Consider the following 23,184-nt stretch of genomic DNA (forward strand, 5'->3'; position numbering starts at 1 on the left):
CGACTAGTCGAAGGTAACGCAGACCACGCGCGGACTGCGTAAATTTGAAGCGGTTTCCAGACTTTTTTAAAGCCGGTGCGTAAGTGGAGTTTCCTAAACTATAAATAGGTGTTCCTAAGGTCTTTCTAAGTAATTCTAAGGCTTCCTAAAGATTTTCTAAGGGTTTTTAAAAGGGTTCAAGGGTTATCAAAGGGTGTAGCAAGGGTGAGATTCGAGGTTGTTCGAATCGGTTCACATTGGGTAAGTCCTCTCTCTTTATAATTTCTATTTCATAATGGATTTCTATTGCTTTATGCCGTGGTTTTTTCCCAAAATGGTTTTCCACGTTAAATCTTTGTGTTCTCTTGTGATTGCTTGGTGCTCTTGGATTGCTATCTTAGATCTAGATCTGTGTGATTCCGCAACACAAGTCCCCAACGTAATCTAGGTTAAGGATAGATGCAATGGTTGAAACGATGTTAGAAAGACGATTCAGGTTGTCATTTCTATGACTCAACGGAGATTTATGACTCTCCTCTTGTAATTCAAACGATTTTTCACATAGTCAAGCTTGAGCATCGACAAACTGGGCTTTTAAATCGAAATTCTCATAAACCTTAGAAGCCAAGGACATGAATGCATCTGAGATCCCAGCAAGCGCATGGTCGTATTTTTCAAGGCAAATGTTAAGCCATTTCTTCATAGAAGGCTCGGTGGCATTTTCCAACAAGTGAGAAATGTATCCATGTGTGTCCGTGGCATTGCGCAATGCTAGATCGAGAGAGATGTTAGCAAGTCCAACAAGATCTGCGTTTGCAGTTCGAGGATCAGAATCGAGGATGTGGATACAGAATTCGTAATCAATGGTTGACTTATAGGTCTTGTGAATTAATGAAGAGCTCATGGAATTTGAAATTTGAATTAAAAGGGTGATTGCTACGGGTAGAATTGGGAAGGAGAAAAGACGGCCTATCTTCTTTTTCTTTCTTCTCTCTTGGATGCTTTCATAAAAGGAGAGTGAGTTGGAATTTTGTAGGGACGGGACTTAATCAGTTGGGCCACAAACTCACCGTCCATTTAGTAGATGACTTCCAACCTGTTATATATGTGTATGTGACATCCAACCTCTGCAGTAGGTTTGACCAATCATGCTTTCAAAATCAACAGCTTTCACTCATCAGGTTGACCACACTTGTATTTTGTCAGTTACGATCGGCTAGACATTGCTTCTAATGGTGTGGTCATTTGATCAGTGGATGGGTATGATTTTTGCAGCTGATGATCTTCGTGATGGGGTCGACCTATTAGAAGGCTTGGATGCCTTGATGTTCATAACAGATTGGACGTTATCCATTGGGTGGACGGTAACTTACGGTCCAAACGATTGGCCCCCATACGCTCACGTAATGAGTGAGAGTGTGTTGAATAATGGCATTGATTGTATTAGTTGGAAAAGGTCTCACATACAACTGGTTGTAAATGTTAATAATTGGCGTGTGGGGCCCACCGTGGTGTATGCACAGCATCCAACCGGTCTAACATATTCGCCCCTTAATGAAATTGGGATACCCAAAAAATCATGCCTGCCTAACTATCAGGTAGGCCAGCACATGAATTTAAGGATTCTGGACGGTTGTCTTTTGTTTTCTATCATATAAAAAGCCCCTTATGATGGTTGGACCACTATGACTTTTGGGGCATCCTATTTTCATGACAACTATGAGAGATGGATAAGATGTCATACGTTTACCATTTTGGACCCCACAATATGCAGCTAGTTGCAGGTTTTTGCCTCTGCAATTAGTTGCGTTAGAGATATTACGATTTTATTTCTTGCCGCAAAGTGCCTTTTAACTAATTGTTACTAATTATGTTCATATTGCATATTGATTTCTTGCTTGTCGTCTCTTAAGCGGATCGTGTAGTTGTACGTTCTAATAAGTATTTTTAAGCCATGTTATAAGTTTTCACTGTTTTGGATGGGACACATGAGGGTATACCATTGCATACCTGGGTGTAATGAAAATGTGATGTGGTCCAAAGGTTCCAGCGGTCAAATTGCTGAAGTTAGGATTTTACACTTCATCACTGTTATAATGTTGAAAGTACAATTGGTGGTTAATTGTTTAGAGACAACGACTGTCCAATAAATCCAATACTAAGGTCCTCTCATCATCTGCTTATGAGGTAGGGGATTCATTTCTGGAATGAATTGGATGTATATGTTGCTACGTGGATGTGTCTGCATGATTTTTGAGGCTTCCCATTGTCATAACAGGACAACCATATAAGACCAGTTGGATGCCGTACATACGCCACGGTGGGCCCCACATCTCAACTAGTAATATTTATAACCGGTAAGTACGTGAGACCTTCCCAATCAAACCAATGTCATTATTCATACAAACTCATTTTAAGTGGATTTCGAGACCAACTCAGGCCCAGGCCCGTGAAAGGCCTAGACAATGGGTGTGAGTGCGGCCTGCAATAAAACCCTGACCCATCAGGTTTAGGCCATGCTGGTCCAGGCCGGAGCGCAGTCAGCAGAGTAAATCCCTGGCCAGAGTCTGGCCCAGACCCACAACGGGCCAAGACAAAGAAGCCCAATCCGACCCTTTTCAATTGTTGAAACCTTCCTAGGGCTCACCTCGATTTTTATTTGCTATATAACTTATTCATAAGGTCACATAGACCTGGACGAAGGGAAAACACAAATATCATCTTGATCCAAAACTTCTGTGGCCCCAAAAAAGGTTTTAACGGTGGGCATTCAATCTCTACTGTTTCTTGCGGTGTTGTCCACTTGAGCTTTGGATCTGTTTTTTTCAAGATCCTGCCCTAAAATAAACTGATAAAACGGATCAAGCGACGTGGATAATATACGTACATCATGGTGGGGCGCATAAAGCATGGGCCACGGCATGCGATGGACGAATATCGCGGAAATAGCAATCCGCGTTAGTTATTAAAACCTGTTACTCTGAAAATGACCGTTAGTTAAGACGCTTTTGACAAAAGCTCAAGTCGGAAAGCCTCAATTGCAATTCGTTGTAGATTAAAGCAGGTGTAACTAGCCGCATGTGGGGCCCAGAATGGTGTATGTATGGCATCCTATCCACCCAGAAGAGTTGCCCTATCATCAAAATCCAAAACACCAAAAATCATCCCGATCCAACCATCATGTGGGGCCATGATAGAAAACAAAGGACAATCGCCCAAAAGCCTTGAAATTCAAGTGCTAGCACATATGATGATCGTGTACGCGTGATTTTTGAGGCATCCCATTTTCATTAGGGGGCGATCATATATGTTAGACCAGCCAGATGCTGTACAAACGCCACGGTCGGTCCACACTCCAACTAGTAAGATTTTCAATCATACCTCCACCGATCAAACCAATGCCATTAATTATTCGGCACGCAGCCTCCTCGAGTCCAACCGGTTGTACCATAGTTTACCGTCCATCCAATGGAGAACTTCCAACCCGTCAGGAATCTGTGACATCCAACCCTTCTAATAGGTTGGCCTCATCACGAAAATCATCTTCTCCAAAATTCATTACCACTCACTAATCAATTAGATCACACTGTAGGAAACAATTTATAAGCGATGATAAGTGACAACATATAAATGAAGTTGTTAACTTTCATCACAATAATGCTAAAAAACGTTGTATGAAAACTATTAGTATGCTATGCGCCCAATCTCCATAGTATATATGTTTGGGTACTCTCTACTAGTTCTAATGTTCGGGTATCTTGTAGTAGTTCTATAATGAAAATCCACTCCATCCATCCGGTTCTATTTTTAGACTTTAGGCGTTGGGAAAAACTCATCAAGATCCACAAATCAGGTGGGCCACACCACAGTGAAAAATGAGGATATGATGCCAGCCATAGGTCCGTGTGTGGGGCCACCAAGGTGTCTACTTTTCATCAAAGCCAATAATCAAGTGCAAATAAAGAGGATGAAGCAACTCTACCAAAAATCAGTACAATCCAAAAAACAAAATTAAAAAGGATTTTCGGAAACATCTTCTCTTTCGCTCTCAAGAAGATCAGTCACGGATTGGATGCTCACAGGAATATCCTTTCACTACCACGCATCCCAAGCTCTATGGGCCCACCATGATGTATGTGTTTTATCCACGCCGTCCATCCATTTTTCTAGATTATTTTCGGGTACTAATCCAAAAATGAAGCAGATATAAAGCTAAAGTGGACCACACCACAAGAAACAGTAGGAATTAAATGTCCCCGTTAAAATTTTCCTAGGGTCCACCTTGATTTTATTTTCCATCCAACCTGTTCATAACGTCACATAGACCTAGACGAACGGAAAAACAAATACCAGCCTGATCCAAAACTTCTGTGGGCCCTACAATTTTGTAATGGTAGGCATTCAATCTCCACTATTTTCAGTGGTGTGGTCCAATAAAGGTTTATATATTCTCTCTCTCTCTCTCTCTCTCTCTATTTTTTTTGTATCATCCTTTATAATGACCTGTAATATGTATTGACGGTGTGGATAAGATACATACATCACGGTGGGCCCTACAGAGCTTGGGTCATGAATTACTGGAGGAATATCCTGGTAATAGCAATCCGCGTTAGTTATCATAACCTTTTATTTCTGAAAACGAACCGTACAGGGACTGATAACAGACTGCCTTCCGCGAGAAACTATAGTTATGCACCTTGTTCTCGGCAATTTCTCGAATTTTTTTCAGATTTTGACGTTTTGAGAGTGAAAGTGGCTGCGATGGGCCACATAATGTTTATCTAAAATCCACGATCGACCATCACATGTGTCACCCAATGTTATGCCAATGCTCCAAAGTCAGATACACCTGATTCAAAGACACTATAAAAACATTGTATAAGGCAATGCTTAACCTACAAATTGTTTCGACTAATGTGACCGAAGTGAATCATAAATGGGTATGATTTTTGGGCCACAGTTTTAAATTTTTGTGTGAAATTTAATGGTTGGAGTGGATTTCATAAAATTATCACTGCAAGTCCTATAAAAGATCAAGGGTCATCTCTCTCCCAATGTTTCTTTTGGTATGGCCCGCTAGAATTACAGGTCAGCCTCATTTTTTGCCTCTCAGCCTACTATGAGACTAAATATCCAATGGTTGGGTCGATTTTATTTCAACATTAAGATAGGCCCACTACAATCAAGAGGGGTGTCCATATAATTATGGTTTTTCTCAAATAATCTTATGTGTAGTGTACGAAATTAGATGGGTAATCCTATATTAAGCCCATAGCTGAAAAACGTAAACCCAACTTGTGATTCATGTGGATCATATTAATGAAAATAGTTGGGAGAAAGACATCTACCCTTGATTTTTGTAGGATTCACGGTAATGATTATATGAAATCCACTCCATCCATTAGATCCCTTATTAAAATTTAGGCCTTAATCCTAAAATTCAGGCTTACCAGTGATTCAATTGGACATTCCAAGGAAAACAATTTAGAGGGCGATCATTATACTATACACTGTTTCCAAATATGTGGTCCACTTGAATAACGAATTGAGATAAATTTTGGGCCCTTCACCTATTATGAGGTGACACACCTAGTGGTAGGGTGGATTTTACATAAACATTACGATGGGCCCATCCAAGTGGCTGACATGTGGCCTGCAAACAAAAGTATTGAAATGACAATTATTTATATGAGGTAGATTTTTGAAAATCTTTGTAAAATAGTTATCAAAATGTAAATTCCGTATTTCAAAAGACCCTTCTTGTATGAATTAATTTGTAAATAACTAAAAAAATTCTAAAATAGCAAATTATGAAAAATTAAAGGGATTTTAACAAAATAATACCTCATTATTATGATATTTACATTTTGGTACTTTTTAAAGAAACCTTTCACTAAACAACCTCATTATTTTAGGTAATTATCACTCCCATACATTCCAAGAATTTCTTAATGACAATTAAATTGAGCTGATGATTTTTTCAAATGACAAAATGCCCTTATGATGGGATTTACAAAAGTGAATGTGTGAAGTAGCGTTTGCTTGGCACATCTCCAATCTCTCCCAACACAATCGTGCCTTGGTATTTCTTTTATGTTTAACATATGATTAGATATAAGTGGACATTGGTAGGTTATGGCTAAGAAAGATGGTAATTATGTGGAGGTTTTAGATTACGAGATCTTAAGATGGGAACCACTGATATGATACCCGTCCACAAAATTGGATCCTGATCATTCGCCAAGGGCTTATTTGGTTCCTTGAAATACCATGGTATAACTTAGTGTAAAATAGTAATCTGTCAATTACCACCAACATGTATGGGAGGAGGTGCATTGACGTGCCATAGTTTCGTGGCCCCACCATAATGTATCTGTTATATCCACACTGTCAATTCATCTTGTGAGATCCTTTTATTGAAAGAGATAAGAAAATGAGGCACATCCAAGTAGTATATTGACCACACCACAGAAAATAATGGAGATTGAACACTTGCCATTGAATACTTTTGGCAGTCCATAGAAGTGTTAAATGAAGCTAATATTTGTGTTTTCCCTTCATCTAGGTTTGTGTGACCTCGTGAACTGGTTGGGTGGCAAATAAACATCCTGGTCAGCCATAAAAAGTTTCAATGGTGGGTGCCATTGTCCCACTGCTCTATTTAGTGGTGGGCTTTTCTCATTTTCACCCTAAAATAATATTACAAAATGGATAGATGGTTAGGATATAAAATATATTGAATAAGTTATATTCATTATTTATGCATCTAAGTACAGTAGCTAGGTATTTGCATGCATATGTAAGGTCAAAATTAAAGTTGTAATTTGTAATTAGTAATTTTTTTTTTACAAGGAAACACCGACGGCTACAAACCGTCGGCGCAATCCTTGTCCTAGCTCGAGCGTCAGTACTATTCTTCGACGGTTTAAAGCCGTCGGAATTTCCGACGGTCATAACCCTTCGTACTGGCTGTCGGTGATACGTTGACAAACCAGGTCTCATTTTCCGATGGCCCATCTGACCAACACAGACAATTAAAGGCCGTTTGCATTTCTCATTAAAAAATAGAACAAAAGATATTTACAAATGATCGAAGGCAGATTGCCTACCCATCTTTAGCTTGTAACGGGCAGATTTTTGTGGGTGTTGACCATGATGTATTTGTTTATCCACGCCATCCATCCCATTTCTTATATCATTTTAAGGTATGAGTCTAAAATTGAAGCAGATCTGATGGTCAAGGAAAGCTCATTTTCAATAAAAAAAAACAACTTATGACTTCCAAGAATTCATATAATGCCTAACTGAACATGTATTCGAAGCACTAAATCATATCTAGCGGCAAAAAAAAAAAAAAACCAATGATCTTTTAAAAAAAAAATAAAATTATTATTATTTTTTTATCAACAAAATAAATGAAACAGTTCTTAATAAGAAAATAACATTTATTTGGAACTTAGATTCAAGTATCACTCCGTATTTATCTGCTAGTTGTGTTTCTCAATACCAAAAATCAATTTCTAAGGTCTGTGGTTACCAGTGAAATGATAAAGATAAGACTTACCAGGATCATTTGGATAACCTCTGACACCCCTACCAATCTTGGGAGGCATTGGGTACCTTTAAAGAAACAATGAATACATTGTTAAGATTTGCGTTGCATGTGACACACCTAAAATAATGTAAACTCACGAGACCTGATTCAATCGAAAGGAAAGAAACAATACCTCCAATTCCAAGAATAACTCCAAGTGATAGTTTTGACAAGATGAGTTTTTGGTGTAACAATTCATGCATGACATCCCTGTGGGAAGTTAAACATGGAAATAATTATTCAAATTGAGAATATAACTTTGAAAACAATATACCACCATCGAGTGCGAGCCCTTGAGTAGCAGCAACAGAAGGCTTTTTGGAATCTGAGTATATCAAGTCCATATTGAAAACACAAGCACAAATAATAACATAATCAATTTTACTATGATAGTCACTAGGTTGGAAAGCAATAACAAAAATCTACTGCCAGGTGAACAATATTGTATATTTATGATAATTTGAAGCTGGAAGAGACCTAGATAATCATTCGGGTAAAGACCTTTAATTATGTCGATAAGAAGTTCAACAGATACATCTGGTAAAATTGAAATATTTTCTGCAAGTCCATTTACAAAAATGACCAGCTTAATTTAATAACCATTATAAAATTCTAATACGGGAAATGGTAATTTACCTAATCTAATGAGGTAGTTTAATAAAAAGTTTTTTTGTTTTGAAGGTATTGAAATGTAAATGTCATAATAATGAGGTCCTATTTTTATAAAAATATCAAAATTATAAACTTTCTGCATTTGGAATTTCTCATAAGATTTTGATATTTCTCATGAGATGATATCTTCAATGTTGTTTTATCGGAGGGGTGGCGGAGGTATTGCAGTCTCTATAATAATGGAGGCTTTGATCTTTCATCTGCGCTTATGAGAAATTAAACAAACAAATAAAAAAAAAAGTAAGAGAAGAAGAATAAGCTTTAGCTTCATTCATCTTTAACCGTGATGGCTTGTGCTATTTTTTTGTTGATTTTCTTGATGGTGGAGATGTTCCTTGTAAAAGTGGGTCCCACAGTGACATCTGTCAATGGAATTTTTAACGTTGTTGAATATGGAGCTGTGGGTGATGGAAAAAGAGAGAACAGCAATGTAAGTTTCATTATTTCTTTTTAAATATACTTACTGTTGTTGTTAGCTGTTGTTGTTTGTACTCTCAACTGAGTATGAACATACGCACGCACGCATGCAATGTAGCCTTGCATGTGAATCGATATAGTGCATCTATTTGCTGTCCAATATCTTATGAGGTATCCGCTTTTTGGTGATCCAGTTTCATATCCTGTACAACATACAACATGTGATTGGTGGGCCACTACAACTCTCCTTCCCAGGGCTGTCAAAGGGTTGGGTTGGGGTCTGGTCCTATAGTACCCATTCTTGTGTAACCGGTTCGGGTCTTGCTGCTGGGTCTAGGTACTTTTGGGTCTGAGTTAGCTAGATCTTGAAGACCAAGAGTCCCACCCGATCGAGATCGAATACTCATTAGGTCTTTCTTTGGATTGTAGATATAAAGTTGGGTTCAGGACAAATAACCTAGCGCAGTTGCATGGTTTGGCCCACCCGATGTATGGATTAGATTGCACGCCCATGTATCATTTTAACACATGCACTGCATGTGAACTGGATTTCTTACATGCTTGTGGTTTAGGGAACCTTATTTGTTGCTAGATCATCAACACATTAAATATAATATAATCATATTATTAAAACTAACCAGACCCAACCTGGGTCAGACCAATATATGGGTTCAAAAGATGGAACCTGGACTCACTAAAAATCAAAAGATGGGACCTGGATCCACTTATATAATGATCAACAGTTATATATATATATATATATATATATATATATATAAAGTGAGGAGAGAGATGCATGGAAACTCCATCAAGCGTGATGCACAACTGCATTTTTGTAGACTCCAGTTAGGGCAATCAATGGGCCGGGCTCGGGCCTGTCAAAATGAAAATTTTGAATAGGCCTGGTCCAACAGCCCAGCCCAAAACAGTCCGAACTCCGGGCCGAGGCCAACCCCAGGTTCGGTCCATTGACAGCCCTATATGTAGATAGGCCTGTCTATGGACTGGGCTAAGGCCAGTCAAAATAAAAAAATTCAATAGGCCCAGACAATCAGCCCACCCCAAACAGTTCAAATTTCGGGTCGAAGACAACTTAGGCCCAGCCCGTTGACAGCCCTAGATGTTTGTATTGCTAAACCTGATACTCTGGCGATGGGTGATGGATGATACTCAGGCACTTATAAATTGATTGGAAATTACATAACTAGCATACAACTAATTCAAATTAAACTTATCCAATTATGGTTCCTAGTTTAGATGTATCATGAACCAAAAAATTATACTTACTAGATTTTCTGATTAGTGGATTGGTAGATAATTATTAGACGGTTAAAAAGGTAAAAAAAAATCTGATGGTCCTATTTCATCAAACAACTGCCCACAAATCAGAGATTATAATTATTTATCCAATCTTATTATAGCCGACAGTGGATTCCATAATTCTATTCAGTTTATCTTAAGTTAATATATGCATTGTGTACAAATTCTGAGTGCCTACCTAACAACCGTGATACACAGCCTAAGTATCTTCTAACTTCCCACCATAAAAGCTTCCAAATGAAATGTGGGGTCCACCAGGTTCTTTTAGCGGCCAAGTGTCTGAGACGAGGCCGTCCATGACTCAAGGACCCAAGTTGAAGCCCAGGCCAACATACTGCTAAGGTTAGGAAACAAACACGGTTGGATATGGACCCAACATCCAAATATCAGCCTAACAATCTTAAAACAAACTAGGCCGGGCCATTTCAACATTTCAAGCTAACAAGCAGACTCGGTCACAAGTCCAGTCCTACATAATGTATTTAGGCCCTACATATGGACTACTGCCCGAATTATTCAAAGTTCTGATTGGCTGGGCCCATTCCCGGCCCATTGACAGCAATACTTGTTATTAGCCCTTAACAACCAACATAGACTTAGATATGAATCTAACATGCAGTTCTAATTGACTAACTTGTTGATGCAAGAATCTGGGCCGTCCTCCTCAGACCTTTGAGCACCGGCACAAGAAAAGAACAAAGGAGACCCTGGATACAGTAGGGGACCCTCCGATGCCAAAGTCAGGCTAGGAATCTGGGTCTGGTCGTGTTGAAGTGTATAGGGCGAGAGATTCTGCGTACCTTTTCATGTAGATGGTCAGCTCCTTATTTATACTGTACGGGGTAGTTCATAATTTTAGGCACAATCTTAGCCGCTAGGCGAGATGTGCGCAAGTGGTGAATGTGGGCAGTTATCTTGGAATCACACAGTGGGCGATTACACAAGTGATAGGTGTCAACGGTTACTCTTAAGTCGTGCATAGCCGAGGAAGATTATCCGCTCAGCTGAGGAGGTAGGTCGGCATGGTATGAACCCCTTGTCTCGTCTGAGGTGGATCCATATATGAATGATCCGAGGATGCTATCAAGGCTCATGAAGAAGTTAAAGGCTACAGAAATTGGACATCATAAAGATTTAGGCCGAACTTTGTTTACTAGTGTTAGACATGAGCTGGACACTGGACCAACCGATTGACCAGATGGAGCCGACCTGGACTGAGTCGTGCTGAACCCATCGATCAATCAAGGATGGGCCGAGCGGTGTACTGAGCCGAGCTGAACTCAATGGTTGATCGGCCTTGGATTGCTTTGAGGAGCTTGGAAGTTTGGATCGGACGTCTGGGCTATTGGTTTTTTCCAAGCTGAAGGCTGGACTTATCTTCTTGTTGGTCCCATCTGTCCTCGATGAGCTCTTCCTCAATTTCATCGAGCCGATCAGCCCCTTTTTGCCTGTCCTGAGCCGAGCTGGGTTGACCAGGGCACTTCAAGACAGTCTTTGTGAGGTGCATAGGTAGAAGCCCAGGGATGCACGCTGTCGAAGGCTGTGCTTGGGGAAGTGAACTCTAGTTTTTCTGGGTGAGATAGCGTAGGAGGGTATGCTCGTCAGCCTGAGCCATCCCTGAGGCCCAATCCAAAACAGTTCAAAATCCGGGCTGAAGCCAACTTCAGGCCCAGCCCGTTGCCAGCATGTTTGTATTGCTAACCCTGATACTCTGGTAATGGGCGATGGATGATACACATGCACTTATAATTGTTTCAAAATTACATAACTAGTATACAACTAATTCAAATTAAACTTTTCCAATTATGGTTCCTAGTTTAGATGTATCATGAACCTAAAAATTACATTCACTAGATTTTCTGATTACTGGATTGGTAGATAATTGTTGGACAGTTAACAAGTAAAAAAATCTCTGATGGTCCTATTTCATCAAACAACTGTCCACGCAAATCAGAGATTATAATTATTCATCCAATCTTTATTTTAGCCGAAAGTGGATTCCATAATTCTAACTTTCCCCCATAAAAGCTTCCAAATGAAATGCGAGGTCCACCAGGTTCTTGTAGCTGCAAGTGTCCGAGGCAAGGCCATCCATGAATCAAGAACCCAAGTTGAAGCCCAGGTCAACATACTGCTAATTAGGTTAGTAAACAAGACGGTTAGATATGGACCCAACATCCAAATATCAGCCTAACATCCTTAAGAGAAACTGGGTGGGGTCATTTCAACTTTTCAAGCTTACAAGCAGACTCAAGCACAGCCCCAGTCCTACAGATTGTATGTAGGCCCTGCATATGAACTACTGCCCGGATCATTCAAAGTTCTGATTGTGCTGGGCCTGTGCTCGGCCCATTGACAGCACTACTTGTTATCAGCCCTTAACAGCCAACATAGAGTTAGAGACCAATCTAACATGCAGTTCTAATTGATTAACTGATGGGTCCTCATGAATGGGCCAGTTGGCTATTTGTAAACATCTGATTTGCAGGCTATTTGACTTCTCAACATTCACTGTAAACAAGTTTCAGTGTATTGCTCATCCAAAAAATTAGATGGTCTGGATCAGTGCTTAACATGCACCATTGGATCATGGATACACCAAGAAATAGGCATGTGCTCTTGCAAAGTAGAAATAGAACAGTGTATGGTTAGGGTGCCAACTAGACTGAGGAGAGCCTTAAGGCCTATATGTTGGACATTTGCCTGAGTTTTAGGCCCATTAGTTAATTGGGTTGGACGTGGGCTTGCATCTGCCTAAATGGCAGCCAGGCCTGACTTATTTAACATTATGGGCCAGGTGGCCGGTGGATCTGGCCCAGCCCAAGTCCAATTTCTGGTCAAACTGGTTAGGCTTGTCTTGGACTAAGGTTAGCTACTTATTAGTTGTACTTAGACATATCATTAGTGAGTTTTCCGATTGCCTCCTTATTAATCTACTTATCATGAAGCTCTCTTAGAATCGTATGTTTATCGCCTTGGGCCATTCATCTGTAGTTAGCGATCCTTGGATGTCCTTGACTCTGTCCTACATCAGGACTTTATCTTACATCAAGACAGTATTTTTAATCACCTAATGTCATTTATCTGTGAGTTGGAATCATTTTATTTTTCATGGCTATGTTTTGCAGGCTTTCTTAGCTGCATGGGAAGCTGTGTGTTCCTATGCTGGCAGATCGAGCTTTATGGTGCCTAAAGGAGAGTTCTTATTGGGCCCTATCACTTTTAATGGACCATGCCATCAGAAATCATCTCATGAAGTCATCATAAATGGGATACTAAAAGCACTTCCGGACCTCGCTGCATTTGCTGATGACAGTTGGATAAAATTTGAAGACTTACATGGGTTGACAGTGAGGGGAGGGGGAGTTGTTGATGGTCAGGGAGCCGATGCTTGGAACTTGACAACCTGCCCCAAGAAGAGAAAATGCCAGCTTCTCCCAACTGTAAGTTTATGCATCTCTTTTTCTGTTGCCAATTTAATTAGAAAACTGATCACTTATTTGAGGACTAGTGCTTGTATGATCTTTCTCACTAATATACCACTTGTAGAAGACATTAGTACCATGAAAATAATGAGCCTCACCATAAGGATTAACTTATTAAAAAAATAAGGCTTTCACTAATTAGGTGGCTGCACATATATATTGACTTAGAGCATTGGTTGTCCATTAATCCTAGCCCATCTCGCGAGCAACAGCAACTGATTTTTGTGCCAAATGATTTTCATTGTGGGGCTTGCCATTTTCTTGGTAACATTTCTGACATAGTTTGTATATTGGCAAGAAAGATGATATGTCATTAGAAGTTGTGGTGTCATTGCCTTTGCCTGTAGGTGATCCGTTTACATTTGATTAACATAGGAAGTAATCATCTTAATCAATGTAGGATAGGATAGATCCACAAATGACAAGATTGTCAAGGGGGGATTGAAAATTTTGAAACCTCTTTTATAGAATTATAATTAATGGGGCTTCTCTTGCTGTGAAATGACTACTTCCACTGCCTTATCTTTATGGGTGCATTATAGGTAGTGGGCTACCACATTTTTTTGAAAAAAAAGTAATGTAATGATTTCATTGTGTAATATATCAATTAATTTAAAATGATATATATCATAAACAAAGGAAGAGAAGGTGAACAAACATGGGCCGTTAAGTGGCTGAGCATTGGATTTGAACTGTTCAATCTGATCCTATTCAAAATGTTAATTTTGCCCAACCCAAGCCTGGTCCATTGACGACCCTACACATACTCAGTGCAATTCACCTGATTAAAAAAATTTATGTATTTCTTTAATAAGAAGATGAGAGAACATCACTAGAAATTTATTCACATGGGAGCTAAATAAAAAAGACTTCCAAAAAGAACATGAGACATTAGCATAAGGTATACCAAAACCATTTGGGACGCTATTAATTTTGAATTACAAAGAAGATGCAAAACATTAAAAATGCATATGAATCAAGGAAGAAATGAAACAAATGATTTTTATTTATTTTTTAATGGCATTGTGCAGTCTATGAAGTTCATTGACATCACCAATGCTGCAATCCACGACATTCATCTATTGAACAGCAAGTCCTTTCACATCAGCTTATTTTGGTCACAGGAGGTTCAAGTCTACAACCTCACTATTACAGCCCCGGGAGACAGCCCTAATACCGATGGAATCCATGTCAGTTCATCCATGAACATCAACATCACAAGTTCAACCATAGGCGTCGGTGATGATTGTGTATCGATTGGAGAAGGCAACAATGGGATTTTCATCTCTAACATATTCTGCGGTCCGGGCCATGGGATCAGGTATGTTTGAAAACTAAAGGGATTTTGATGGTTAAATTAGAACTTGTTAGGGTGTCGTATTTTTCTTATTTCTTATTTCCGATACTTTCTTTTAGAAGTTTAGGCGATTTATATCTTATCTATTATTAAAATGGGGTTAAGTTGTCTTTTTTGTAATTTATAATTTTTCCCAAAATCTACAACTCTCGTAACATAATATTAAGGTTAGGGTTCTAACCTCACATCTTCTCTTTTCTTTCTTTCTTCAATAAAAACAAATTCCTTGTTAACTATCACTTTAATTAATTTTATTTGTAAATGGTTCTTACTAAAAGCAATTAGTTAGAACTCCAATAGCAAGTGAAGTAAATGTCATGACATGAGTATGAAGGAATCAAATACAAGCCTTGAAAAGCTTGAGTATAAAGTATAGGAATCTAGAAAAGAGCGATATAAAATAAAATTTCAACAACCAATTTAGAGGAAGAATAAGATTGACTCGGTTTGTCTTGGGTTGCATTGCAACTCACTCAAGGCAAGTTATGACTCGTCTGATTGAACCAAGCTAGGCCTATTTTCATTATTAACTCATGGTGTTGAATTCGATCTGGCTCGATTGAGTTATCAATTCACAATCAGAAATAAGAATATAGTTACAGAGGATTATTTATAGAATTGGTTCAGATTTATTTTTTTATTTTGTCAAGAATGTCACATATGCTATAATGAATTCTTGATTGTGAGCTTCAATAAATTTTGTAGCATTGGTAGCCTTGGCAAGCACACTAAAGAGAAGTCCGTAACCGGTGTACACGTGATGAACTGTACTCTCAGCAGGACCATGAACGGCCTAAGGATTAAAACATGGCCCGGATCATCCATACTTGAAGCTTCAAATTTCACATTTGAAGATGTCATTCTGGACAGAGTTTCTAACCCAATAATCATCAATCAGAAATACTGTCCATCCCATGATTGCGAAGATAAGGTAATTTTTAATACTTGAATAAGTATTCCAATTCAATTGTTTGCTCTTGAATTTCTGGGGTATGAAGATATGAGGAAGTGCATGGTCCTGATGGGTGTGATTGTTAATTATGTATGAGAACCATTACCTAAAACTAATCTTTTACAGGATCCACAGACAACTATTAACTCATAATTTACCACGTGATGATTGAACACTATTTATTTTATTGGATCATTCATCAATTTTATTGTATTGTTTTACATGAAATTTTGACTATGCACTCTAGCTGTCACGAAATTTTGGAACTCAACAATTTTGCGAGTTTCTTACCGGACTTGAATGATAGTTCTACAACTTAAAATCAGACATTTAAACATGATACATGCCTAGTCCACGTTTTCTAAACTCATGTGTTTTTTATTTTCTTTGTTTGTTGATATGTGCAGCCGTCACACGTGCAGATCAGCCACATAATTTACAAAAACATCACTGGCACTTCTTCTAATAATCTTGCAGTCCATCTTGAGTGCAGTGCGGCTGTTCCATGCCAAGACATACAACTTAATGATATCGACTTGGTGAATGTTGATCCCACTGCCGAGGTCTTATCCTGTTGCTTCAACGTCAATCAACTGATAACTATAGGTGTACAGAATCCACCACGTTGTAAAGTCAATACAAGGTGTACTAATTAGTTCCTTAATTCCTAGGAAATGCCACATGTATGTATTTGATACCATTTGAATGTTTGCAAGATAGTTAATTAATTTCTTGTTGATGTATTTAGCCTATTTGTCTTGTCCTGTCATGGTCCTGGCCAGACTCAGGCCTGAGTTTTACTTTGCGAGATCAGGTTTGGATAGATCTCGGCCTAGCCCAGACATGGCCTATTGGTAGCCCATAGGCAACAACCGAAAGATGATCAGAACTTGCACAAGATACCAAAAAATTAGAACTTGCAGAAAATACTCAAACATGTTTACCATAGAGTTTAAACCAATTGGAGGATAGGCTCAAATCTGGCTTGCCGGTTGCCACATTTAACATGTGACAAAGAGAATGTACTAGCTGTCAAGCACATCATAAGAGCTTCCATGACATCTTATGAGATTGGCAGAAACCAAAATATAGATATGAAAAACCAAACATCAGATCAAAAGAAAGAGTTATTTTTTGTAGCAGTGTAAATCTATATTTAACAGGGAATAAATGGAATTCACTGTTTTTCCAAAAAAGATCGTGGAAATGAAAATCAATTTTCATAGACGGATGTATTTTCACAAATTGGGGAACTGTTGAAAATCGATTTCATTTCTACGATTTTACAGTGAGATCACAGTAAACAATAAACACCACACTATAAAAATCATCATAAAAGATAAGCAAACACATTTTTGTATTTTAATGAATTGAGGTGTCAATGCATGGACGAACAACATTGGGTGCAGGAAAATCACACAAGAAGATCTGGTTCAGGGATAAATGCAATGGTCGCAGCCATGTTAGCAAGACGATTCAGATTGTCATTTCTAAGACTCAATGGTGATTTATGACTCTCCTCTTCCCCCTCTCTGAAGGATTCTTTGCAGGTTAGGGCTAAATCACTGACAACCTGAGCATCTACATTGACATTTTCATAAACCTTAAGCCATTTCTTGATGGGGGAGCCGGTGGCATTTTCCACCAAGCAAGAGTTGTATTCATGAGTGTCAAGCATTGTGCAACGTTAGACTGAGAGAAATGTTAGCAAGGGCACAAAAAAGATCTGTGGTTGGGGTTCCAGGATCAGAATCCAAGGTCTGGATACAGAATTCTCTGTGACCTGTTGATTTACAGGTCTTGTGAACTAATGAAATGGTTAGGAACAGACACAGTCCATTTTCTCATTTTCTCATTTAATTTAATTTAATTTATTTTTTTATTTTTTTTTTGGGGGGGGGGTTGGTGGGTTGGGGTTGTTTCCCTCTCTTAGAATGTTTTATAATGTGGACATATCAAGTTCAATCAGTTGGACCACAACCCCACAATCCATATAACAGATATCTTCCAACCTGTCATGTGTGTGCGACATCCAACCTCTGCAATAGGTTTGACCCATCAGGTTGATCATAGTTATCAACTTCCGCTTGTCAAGAGGACCACAACTGTATTTTGTTATTTATCATTGGCTAGGCATTGTTTCCTATGGAGTGGCAGACTTGATATGTGGATATATATATATATATATATATATATATATATATATATATATATATATAAAAGATGATCCACTTGATTTTATTTTTTTAACGGTAGGCGCCATTGTCCCACTGTGAAAATAGAGAAAGAAAGACACATTTTGAGATAGTTGTGGACTCTCCAAAATTCTTTGGTTTAAAGATGGTCATAAACAGTCTGTAAATTTTCCGACGGATGTTAACCATCTTTTTTACTAAGGAAATCGTCTTACAAATGATGTACACTGACCATTTCAGATAGTCAGATTCCATCGTTAATTACAAATAAAAGATGGATTTAGACCGTCTAGGATAATAGACGGTCGTTAGTTGTCTTATAGATGGTCATAATAGATGGTTTTAGACAGTCGGTATGACAGACGGTCCTTCACTGTCTTAAATTTTCACTAATGATCCTGCAGTGCCCTCTTCAGCACCCTAACTCTTTTCCCTAATTCATTTTCCCCCTCTTGGAAGAATTAGGGGCTATCAATGTAATTCTCCTACCTCTTCTTCCTACAAAAGTAGGGTATCTTCCATCGCCTCTCCCATGAACCTAACGTTAATTTCTCTGCACCAAGTCTTCATTTCTCTCTTCAAATCTGACCTCCAATGGTCTGATCTGATAGTTCCAGGCTCAATTACTAGTTCACCTGTAGGTCTCTCATCCAAGCTTCTAGAAGATTCTGCAATCATCGTAAGCCTCCCCATATTTCTCATTTCTTTTCGAATCTCCTTTGATGGCATAACTGTAATTTCATGCTATTCCTTCATAGGATTCAACACAGCAGGGATTCTATCCAGAATCTGCAATCCGGCATGTTTTGCAGCTCTACACTGGCGGTTCCATCAATGTAGTCCAAATCTGAGGGCCATTCAAAGAATGGGGTCCATCAGCTGGCGAATGATTCCGGCGTTGTGTGTTGGGTTTTCGGTGGTTGGGGGAGTCGTTTGTCTGGCAGCACCTTCTCATCTTCTCCGATACCCCAAAACCCCATCCCGCAACCACCATCTCCAGCAACTCACTGCATCTCTGATCTGCTTCATTGAGATTTTGGAGGTAGGTCTTGTATGTAATTATCATTTGCACTAATTTCTTATGGGTTGTTATGATGCTTAAGGTTAACATGACTACATATTATTTGCATTTGGTCTTAGAAAGCTCTACAGGTAGCTTCTCATCTTTTTGACCCATTTTTGAGGCTATTAAGTACCCTCAGATATAGTTCAATGTTTGATGTACACTTCTTGCTCAGGGAGAGCAGAAAAACATGAACATTATGAATTTTGTAACTGAAAGAACAATATTATAATGGGTGATCTTTGCCAAATGCTAATGGGCGTAATCATAACCCATTAGATTGAAGATGCTTTTCTGCTGGAAGCTGTGCTTCCTTTTGAATCTTGGTCACTGTGGATTGTGGAATATCACTTCTCAAATCATGTGCTTTTCTTAAATGAGGTCATTGTAAAAATGATGTCTTTTTAGAGGTAAGATGAACCCACACCTCTGTACAAACTCACTCATCTACATGCCAGCACACGTGTCAAAATAACATGTGTGCTACATTGTAGCTTTCCATGAGATGGGCCAAATTGTTTAGATCATCTTACCCAAAAGTCAGGCAAATTCACTGCTCATGCAGGCAAGAGGACACCTTAAAACAATATCTTTCTAGCCATCCATTTGTTTTGCACCATGGTCTACCACAACAGTGAATGGGCCTTACTATTGGGCCAAATCATTTGAAAAGCATAGATAATTCAGTGGAAAGCTTAGCATCTAGAACACATGCTATGACCACGCATGATGTGCTTCAAAGGTAGATAAATGATATTTCTTTCCATTTAAAACCCTTTCCATATCCTTTAATCATACATGGTTTTAGCCATTTTGAAGCTGGCCACTCAACTATATTTAAGAGAGATGATAAGCTGGCCCTACGATTTGGACTCTCGGGATTGACTTGTGTATATGCTTGTGGGTAAGATAACTTTTGTGAACTGTCACCACAGTCTTGTCCATTGTTATCCTCATTATATTTGTTGCTTTGCAACGTCATTCCATTGCCTTCTCATAGCTGGGTATCATCTTCTTGTAAGGGCACATCAGTTACCCTCTCCTGCATTAGGAATTTACCTTAGTCTCAACGGTTCCTGTATATTAAAATGTTAAGCCATTCCTGATAAAATGCTTGCATCACACAGTATTCCCAAATATATGTTCGCTTTTAGACTATTTGTCTGATGTGTGGAGAAATCATTTGTGGATGAGACCACTTGAAAAAATGGATTATCTCGAAGTCTCATCCTTCAACTTCATCTACATTCATCTCCTTTATGTTGTTAGGATATTTTCTAACGAGTGCACTAATGAATGCATGGTGACCTTTAAAAAAAAGGAAGGAAGAAGAAGATAGAATGAATGAAAAAAGAAAAAATCTAAAACATACCTATGCAGCCGAAAACAATGCTTGAATTTGTCGGGCATTGGAAAGTGACATGTGCCCGTGACTAATTGCCAAAATGTTGCTCAGCTTTACAAGATATCCAAGGAACACTCTTTGAGTGGAAACGGGGCACTGGAGCATAGTTTGAATCATCTACCACGACCATAAGCTCATATCTTTCTGTCCTCAAGAAAAAAATAAATGAAAAAGAAAAAAGAAAAATCAAGCATCAAACTTTCCATGCATCAACTTTGTTTGAGTCTTTGAAATCATGATTCTGGCAAAAAAAAAAAAAAGGATCTCCTCTATGTTGGAAGTATTGCATCCTTTCCATTTGCTTGTGGATCATGTTTAACCATCCAAGTATTAATGACTTTTTACTTGGTATATTGGAAATATGTGGTGTAATGCCTATGGTTTGTAAAGGATAAGGAAAACAAAATCTGATTTTTATAAGTTCTTATTTTCAGTGACTGAATGGATGAAAGGAAAGCCAATGGAGGAAGTATTATCAATCAAGAACATGTGATTTCTCTTTCTTTCCTTCATTTCCCCCTCCTTTTGATCAATATGTTCCTTTTGTTTTGACCTGTTTATTTAATTTTATCTTGAGACTGTTCGGTTCTGCTGGAGTTGGATACCCAAGGGAGTTGAATTGCAAAGTGTCAGTTTAATCCAGAGAGAGGCAGCAAGAACGATGCTTCCTGGCATTCATAATGAGGAAGTGGTCATTTACTTCTCTTTAGAGTTCAACTTGAACTTTGGAGCTCAGATTCTCATTATGAATGCTTATGAATAAAATTACAAATTGGTTATTTCGATTTATTAGATTACCAATTTCAATTCATCTTGTAGTGCATCCAAACAAACCTTATCATCTAGGCATCATATATTGAAAAAATATATATATTTATGGTATTATAGTATTTCATTAATTAATGAGGAGAGTGCTTTAAATTGGATTGCTATTATCGGTTAAAGCTTTAAAAAAGTATCTACCACATGATAGGGTGGTGACGATGAAAGCCTTGGGAGTTTGTACCTCCTGCCATGCCAGTGGTTGAAACTAGTTGTTTGCATGACATGGTGGTAATGAGAACATTTAGGCTATCATTGGAAGTTTGCTTGAACCAAATTTGGCAGAATCTTTTTCATCACTCTGCACCATGACAGAGCTGGATTTCAAAATACATGGAAAGCTCTGTGCAAAACCAATCACCCCTAACCGCTATATGGAGACACCCAAACACTGCTTTATCTGACTTCACTTGGCTGGAATGAGGCCTAGATGACAATGATGATTTAGTGCATGGTTGAGAAGGTGGAATATCATCGTCACCTTATCTCAGCTATTATGCATGGTTTTATGAATCCTCTTTAATATATAGGAAAATGAACCAGTCCTAATCCCTCCACCTTGATCCAAGTTTCTATGTCATGCGTGATGCTAGTGCCCTTCTTCTCCAAGCCAAATCTAGTAGATCTTGTACTATAATGCAGATGCGTACAGGAAGCCTTGCCAACAAGAGAATTCATGAATTAAATGTCATATAATTCAATATTGGTTACCAAGTCATACTGTCCTTATGTGCAGCTATTATAGTGATGTCTATTTGGCTTATATTATTGGTTTTTTCTTGCTTGTATATGCCCAAAGTCTCTACCATTGTATGATCCTAGCCATTTGATTGGTGGCTTGCAAATAGGGATATGATGATTATGATCATTAGGCTCTTCCATGTTGTGGCCCACTGATGCAGGGATGAACGTGATGAGGTCAATCACCATCTTCCTCAAGGATAACTACTTCGAATCCACGAAGCTTCTCTGGACTCCTCATAGAGACTTTTCGAATTCACGAGGAAAAATAAAAACTAGAAATAATTCTACAAAGTCGAAATAAATTTGTTGAATATTGATAGCCGAAATAAATGAGCTTACAACCCTTTAAATAGGGATACCAAGACTTGGAATAAGTTTAGGAATTAAACTATAACTAAAACTCCCTAAAATTCGCAACTTACTATAAATAGTAAATTTACTATTTATAGTAAGTGTCATATGTGGCTTAACCACGTTATTCTTCTAATTTTTCTAAACACTTTTCATGTTGGGCACAACTCCTAAAGCCCAACAGATGAAGAGTTATAATAAAACTAAAACTTACTAAAAATAGTAAAAACAGAAATAAACATGGAATTTGACCGTCGATACGATGGAATCTCGTAAATTCGGCGTGGAAAACCAAGAATAGCCAGTTGGTTGGCTAAATTAGCTTGTCCTACCCCAAAATCATATATGATACGTCGAGTAACTCATTCCGGTTTGCGAGATATGCCTATTTTAAGGTTCTGACGGTCTTGATGACCTTTGCCTCTGATCGGGCCTTCTCTGATCCATCTTGGACATGAAAGTTTCCGTGACCCACTCGACATCACCCACCAGATGAATGATCTGGATTACAGAACAGTGGGCCGTCTATAGTTTTGGGGCCAAGTAAACAGAGTGATGTTTTGCTTACCTGAGTATTGTACATTTTCATTCTCATTTCAAGCTACTTGTGGTCTGGCTGAGGACAAGTGGATTTTAAATTGCTTACAAGTGGTGCCCATAATTCAGTGATCCAGACCACTAGCGCGTGGTGCTCCCAACTGCAAATTTGATCGACCAATTCCTTGAAAAGCTGGCAATGAAAGGTTTGGGGCAAATTCATTTCATGCTGATCAGTCGAGTTCACTAGGGTAGTTTGGGGCAAATTCATTGAGTTTTTGTATTATGAAA

General features: G+C 38.6%; 3 protein-coding genes across 3 annotated transcripts; 2 read left to right on the top strand and 1 right to left on the bottom strand.

Moving 5' to 3' along the window:
* Positions 1–544: 544 nt before the first annotated feature.
* Positions 545–8,516, bottom strand: LOC131241370 (putative invertase inhibitor). The gene is made up of 3 exons (XM_058240186.1): positions 8,468–8,516; positions 8,401–8,414; positions 545–859 (listed from the first exon to the last, which is right to left on the bottom strand). Exons 1-3 carry the CDS (start codon positions 8,514–8,516, stop codon positions 545–547), a joined length of 378 nt encoding a protein of 125 aa, XP_058096169.1.
* A 15-nt stretch (positions 8,517–8,531) lies between these two features.
* On the top strand, positions 8,532–13,837 carry LOC131241372 (exopolygalacturonase-like). The gene is made up of 3 exons (XM_058240187.1): positions 8,532–8,675; positions 13,111–13,425; positions 13,766–13,837. The coding sequence occupies exons 1-3, from the start codon at positions 8,532–8,534 to the stop codon at positions 13,835–13,837; spliced, it is 531 nt and encodes a 176-aa protein (XP_058096170.1).
* Positions 13,838–14,005: 168 nt separating this feature from the next.
* LOC131241395 (polygalacturonase-like) lies at positions 14,006–16,519 on the top strand. Its single transcript, XM_058240208.1, has 3 exons — positions 14,006–14,788; positions 15,530–15,755; positions 16,184–16,519. Exons 1-3 carry the CDS (start codon positions 14,433–14,435, stop codon positions 16,430–16,432), a joined length of 831 nt encoding a protein of 276 aa, XP_058096191.1. The 5' UTR covers positions 14,006–14,432; the 3' UTR covers positions 16,433–16,519.
* Positions 16,520–23,184: the final 6,665 nt, after the last annotated feature.

This window comes from Magnolia sinica, chromosome 3, assembly GCF_029962835.1.
Source record: "Magnolia sinica isolate HGM2019 chromosome 3, MsV1, whole genome shotgun sequence".
NCBI lineage: Eukaryota > Viridiplantae > Streptophyta > Magnoliopsida > Magnoliales > Magnoliaceae > Magnolia > Magnolia sinica.